The sequence below is a fragment of the Perna viridis genome, chromosome 1 (genome assembly GCF_037379345.1).
Source record: "Perna viridis isolate PV_CMFRI_1.1 ecotype Kerala chromosome 1, ASM3737934v1, whole genome shotgun sequence".
NCBI classification, from domain to species: Eukaryota; Metazoa; Mollusca; class Bivalvia; order Mytilida; family Mytilidae; genus Perna; species Perna viridis.
Window position 1 is genome coordinate 40636586 of NC_142445.1, and position 6108 is coordinate 40642693.

The 6108-nt window shown below is 34.7% G+C and overlaps 1 protein-coding gene across 3 annotated transcripts; it reads left to right on the top strand.

The window, feature by feature from the left end:
• The first annotated feature begins 587 nt into the window (after nt 1–587).
• On the top strand, nt 588–5538 carry LOC148628765 (uncharacterized). 3 transcript variants are annotated; one of them, XM_088594018.1, is made up of 3 exons: nt 588–634; nt 3149–3338; nt 4872–5538. In XM_088594018.1, exons 2-3 carry the CDS (start codon nt 3163–3165, stop codon nt 5071–5073), a joined length of 378 nt encoding a protein of 125 aa, XP_088450144.1. In that variant the 5' UTR covers nt 588–634; nt 3149–3162; the 3' UTR covers nt 5074–5538. The 3 variants fall into 3 exon arrangements, with proteins under 3 accessions (XP_088450144.1, XP_088450126.1, XP_088450136.1); XM_088594000.1 differs by lacking the exon at nt 588–634 and adding an exon at nt 1199–1289; XM_088594010.1 differs by lacking the exon at nt 588–634 and adding an exon at nt 1302–1378.
• Nucleotides 5539–6108: the final 570 nt, after the last annotated feature.

Below are 6108 nucleotides of genomic sequence, written 5' to 3' on the forward strand. Positions count from 1 at the left end.
CCGATTGACGCCGACCAGTGCATTTGTTACGTTCCACCATACCCGTTCTTTTTCCATTAGGCGAATATCGGGTATATTGCGAAGGGCCGGATCCATACACTTTGAAAGGGAAGGTGCCAGCAGGGATTCCTTTGTCCCTGGGTTACATTCTTTTGATTTCCGCTAGAACTCTTGGATCCCTTAATAACTCTCTGCCATGTTTTTGTCAATTCGACAAATTTTGCACTAAACATGGGGATGCCAATCCCCTATGGATCTTCCACTGCAGCGATATCAACAAAATTCACATGCAGTGAAACCTATCTTAACCAACGCCTTTTGGAATTCAAATTGGTTCGGTTAGGATAGTATTCGGCAAGGTTCAAAATACATTAAAACTAATATGATGGGACTTTTTATATGTCAGGTTTACAAGGTTTCATTAATATTCAGGGTTTAGTTAGGACAGGTATTCGGCAAGGTTCAAAATACATTAAAACTAAAATGATGGGACTTTTTATATGTCAGGTTTACACAGGTTTTATGAATATTCAGGGTTCAGTTAGGACAGATTTCACTGTATTTACATGTATAAGTACATGTAGTAGCAGGATTGTAGACGGTATAATGTGTTTGTTTCTTTTTTTTATTATAAGTAAGTAATTATATTTGATAATACATGATATCATTCTCCACAGGTATATAACTAAGAATGGTACGAATTTTATCACAAGAAGATTTTTCATACCGACATGACGGCAAAATGTTAATAACATATTTGACTGATCAATGTCTTAATGTGAACTCAGAGTATGTGAACAATTATTATGCATACAAAATTAAATGTTTAATACCCATTGTGCATATATCTGACTTTATTGTGTTATTCATGGGCATAGTGTGATTTCCTTTTCACACGAGGAAATAAAGCAAACTGTACAAGAATGAGTAAAGGGGATTGAGAGTAGAACATTTATATATTTTTGTCTTTTTTGTATTACTTAAAAAAATGTCTACTAGATACATATTGAATGACTTTTTTCTTATCTATTTTATGCAGCTAGAATACATGTTGATATCTAAATGTACTATATCTTGTTCTGTTTCTAATTAGAAAAAAAAACAATACATGATTGAATGAAGATGTATACATACTTGGTTATTGAAGAGTGTAACTCATTTATTGGTTCTGTGTTATCGATTTCCCCCTTAGACCCCCATATTTATAAGTGTGCTACAGCTGTGTAGTTAAATGTTAATATGCTCGCAGTATTACACGAGGCCGGAACGGGACAACGTGTAAAGTGAAAGTAAGTATTTTACATTGCTAAATGATTGCTGCATTATAATTGTGAAGGAAGTTCTCCCGGAAGTTACATGTACATTAGTAGCAGAATAAGTATGAAATATACAAGACAACTATTTACATCCTCATAATACATGTACAATATAATATCTTTTACTGAATAATACATTTAGGCTTTCTGTGAAATACATGTATACAAATAAATGTCTTGAATTTACATCCATTTGCGACTTTATGTAACGCATTCAGCGACTCGCTACTCGCACTCCAATGTTATAACCATAAAAGTAGTTCAAACAACAATACATTTAGGCTATATGTAAAATACATGTATACAAATGAACATCTTGAATTTAAACCCATTTGCGACCTTATGTGAAGCATTCAGCGACTCGCTAATACACTACTATATCCATAAAGTTTCAGTACAAACAATAGATAAATGATTGATTGATTGATAGTTAGGGTTTAGCGCCCGAGCAGCAATATTTCAGTTATATTCAGGCGATTAACATGAAATGATGATAAAATAAACATGAAATGATGATGATGAAATGAAAAATGGGATGGGACACAAGGACAATAGGGTCAAATATTTTGATTGTCACTAGAAAAAGGGAGGGATGGGTAGGATCGGGTAATTTAGCATCCTGTGGCGGAGCGCAAAGCTTCCTACTCCTATCGAATACCACAGCAGGGACTTAAACGTGCGAGGAACGTGGCATCTTTCCCAAAACGGTGCATAACTATGGTTGGCGGTCAGGTTTTCCGTATTATAGCCTGACAACCCCAGCATGTAACATACCAGGGGTACCCCATTCCACCACCTGGGGCACAAAACCCAGTTGCTCTGTGGGCAGAGCGCCCTAGCCCCCGGCTAGGTTTTGAGCACTATTTAGTCGCCTTTAACGACAAGCTTAGCGCTGCTGCAGGCTTATTCTTTTGACACCCGGACCTGCACGGGCAACAACAGATAAATGAATAAAATCTGAATCATGTAGTTATTCAACAATATTTATCCCGTAACAGTATTTGTGTGAGTATGCGAGAGTAAACATAGGTGGTAAACATGGATCATGTTTATTCGATAAAAGGAGTTATGTAAGAGACTGTTAAGGTGGGGTCAACGAAGCTCAATTGAGAACAAAATATAAACTAAAAGGATTTTAACGACTTTATACCTTTTACTATCTATATATGGATATACAGTTTTAATTTTAAGTGTATGGTGAAGCACAGTTAAATTGTGAAAAAATCGTTATTTCAAACAAGATTTTTTGGGGAAAATTTTGGACAGGTCCCGATGGGCGAGGTTAGCTTTCTCTAATGTTACCGGAACTATTATGATTGCTTAAGGGTAGAGCAAATAGTCGTTCTGAAATCATGTGCGATTACCATAAAAAACAAACAAAACAAAACAAAGCAAAACAACAATACAAAAAAAGAGCTGTCAATCATTCAACAAATGGTTCAAAGCAATAAATTAAAGATCTATTTAAGTCTGTCGTAGGTGCTAGTTACCGACCCCAGATTCGAGGGCATATATGAAATAGACATTAGAATAGCTCTGTACACAACGACTGCTTTAGCATTTTGACTGATTTAGATACCAATTTGAAACCTAGAAACCGAGACTTGCGACGATATGTATTTTGCCCTAGACCTGTGATTAAACTGTTGGATTTAGAAGACACAATCTACCAATGTTATATAGATGAACCCAGGAAGGAAGACCCCCATCTTGTACTAGAAATGTTTGGTCAATTAATGTGAAAGATGAAAATCACACGAGTCCCCCCTTTTTTCTGAATTTCTAGATCTGTCACTGATTTCATACTAATTTTGAAGCTTCTTTTTTTGTAGAGTAAGATCACAAGATGGAACTACGAATACAGTTCAGTATATCGATGATTATAGCCGTTATATTTGCTGAAATTTTAAATGAAATTTGGTTTAATCGAAATTCCTTTGGTCGTCGGATTGGAGATAGGTACCATATCACCTCAATCTTGTGTGACGTTGTACTAGCCATTCTTCTCAAGTCCATTGTTGAGTAAGTCTATCTTTAGTTTAATGTTATTGGTAAGAAACGTTCTTAGATGAACAGATTTTAAATCCGACTGAAGAATCGACCTTCGCTGGCCAGGAAGCCTTATAATGCACTTCAGTAACCCTAGTGATATTGTTTACATTTAATTATATGATGACAGTTTCATTTTAACTTTCAAGGGTTTGTACTATTATGCCAAATTTTCCATTATGAAAAAAAAAATCACAGTAAAAAGGATGAGACACATTTGCAGTAAAAGGCCAATAATATGAGCGAATACATATAGAAGTCGGTTGCTGTTACTACAAGCTATTCAAGGATATTCAATTTTAATTATGCAACATTTATATGTCATAAGTAGATATGACGTGCATATGACATAGGTTGTGTCTTAATTGTATGACTTGTAATGTACTGTGGTTCTCAACCCTTTATGGAAGGAAATGGGATTGATATTGCATACGTTTTGTAGGTTTAAACTGGTCTGGAGCTGGCATGTTAGTTAACTGCTGTAGTCCTTTGTTTGTACATTGGTGTAACGTATAATCAGTTTCCTTATTTCCGTTATAACATGGGACTCAGATTTTTTTGAACTGATTTTTAATTATGTTCAATTATTGTGTAATATTTTTTCAACAGTGGCCAGATTCTAAGGGGGTGGGGTTGTGATCATACCCAAGTACCTAAATCCCACTACATTCTTTGCACCTGACCCAAGTCAGGAATTTCTGGCCTCTGTATGTGTTGTTTAGTTTGCACTTCCGGTTTACTTTATGTTTTGCAGCCTATAGGATCAATTATTTCGCTATACCTGTGTATAGTGTTGTTTTGTGGACAACTACAGCCTGCCCGGTGGTATAAGGGTTTCCATGTCGTTTATCGAAGGCCAATGGGTGGCCTTGAGCTGACAGTTTTCATCCCGGTGGGGTTGTTGTCTTTTTGACACACTCACCATATCCATTCTCTTTGTACTGAATGGTAATACCCCATATCCAATTCTGTTTAAGAGAGTGTTCATGGAAGACCCAGGCCGTGAGTGCGCATGCCAGATTTTTTAATAAACATAAATCAGTCATGTTTTCTAGAAAATGAAGGTTGATTTGTTGATTACTGACATGGTAAGAACAAAAGAAATATACATCTTAAAAGTTAGGGAAGTAACTCTTCTGTCTGATTATATAGTTAATTGATGCTACTTTTGATAAAGAAAAATACCGGGCATATTAATGAGTTAAACAGTAAATTGGAACAAACAGAAATATGGATTCAAATTTACTCTGATCCTCCCATACCATAAAGGGTATGTCCGCTTCTACACGGAGAGTCTCTTGATATTATATAGAACTAGCATACACAATAAAGCGAAAAGACAAGTAACCCACATAAGATAATCCACAAAAGCATATATATAAATATATAAACGAAATTAACTGGTATGATCTTACAAGAAGAAAGGTTTAGTCATTATATTACTTGTAGACACCGAATAACGATAATCAGTCGTAAATACAAATGTCATGTTTCTTTTTATTTCAGCCACGTATGGTCAATTAGCCGATGGGAAGATTTCATGATGCTTTCGCTATTTCTGACTGGAATATTTGCATGCTTAGAGGCACCAAGATGGCGTCTGACCCACAGGGATGACTTGGAAAGATTTTTCCTTTACATTCTTCACAAGTTTCTTTTAATGTTTGTCATGATATTTGCACTTATATTTTTTAGATATCTAGGTTGATATTAAAACATTTTGAGCGGCCCTAACATTGTGCATATGCATGTATATACAAATTATGTTATATGAGAACTACTCGGCCATTTCCGCAACAGTAGAAATAACCTGGGATGCAGAAAGAAGAAATTATTATGTTTGAATTATTTGCAAGAATTGTAGTGATACGGAGATCAAAGAAGTTTCATCTCCAGATGGCGCAAAATATTAGTTATATCACTTGAAAAAGAGAACAGTAAGTCCTTCAAGATTGTTAGAGCTAACAAAAAATCAACCAGTGCAACTATAATTTAAGAATTTGCTTGTAATAATTCCGGACTGATTCTACAGCCTAGTACGAGGTTTTTCTTAGGTGTAACGAAAAAGGCCAAATGATTCCGATTGGTTAATTATAAACATTCCCGTTATATCACTTTGCATGTTTTAGTCTGTATCATTAAATAATTGCAATATATAAAATTATACAACTAGTCTTGAATTTTTCATTTGATAATTCCAAAATGGAAATTTATCCCAGTGACTTGTAAAAAAAAAAAAAAAAAAAAAAAAAAAAAATAATGAAACAAACAAAAGACAAACAAAAGCGATTTACACAATAAAAGAGATGTTGACCAAGAAGAGTTTTAAAATAGCAAGATTTAGAATTACATCGTTACACCCCTTCATTAAATCTTGCAGAATCTACTAAATTATCTTAATCGATTTATAAGCGACCATGATTTGATTAAGCAAATCACACGGCGTAGGATGGAGTTCATGACAAGATGTTAAATGATTCTAAATATTATAGCAGGCAGGTGATTTTCTTAAATTTGTTAATACTCGAAAGTTTAAAATCTGAGATACGAATAAACTATATAAACAAAGTCAGGGATATATCCAGTTTGTGTGGTGGGTGTTAAGACGGGGTAAATTGCGAGACTTCATATCACCGAGGTCGATAAGAGTTTTATTTTTATTATGCAATGAAAAAGGGATACAATGATTCGTAAATATTATATATATTTGAATTTGTTAAATTATGGTGGACAAAATCCTCGC

Bases quoted from the DNA above. Each gene is read 5' to 3' on its own strand.
- LOC148628765 (XM_088594018.1), top strand. From the start codon at position 3,163: ATGGAACTACGAATACAGTTCAGTATATCGATGATTATAGCCGTTATA. The intron at 3,339-4,871 runs GTAAGTCTATCT...TTTTTATTTCAG, and splicing joins CTTCTCAAGTCCATTGTTGA to CCACGTATGGTCAATTAGCC.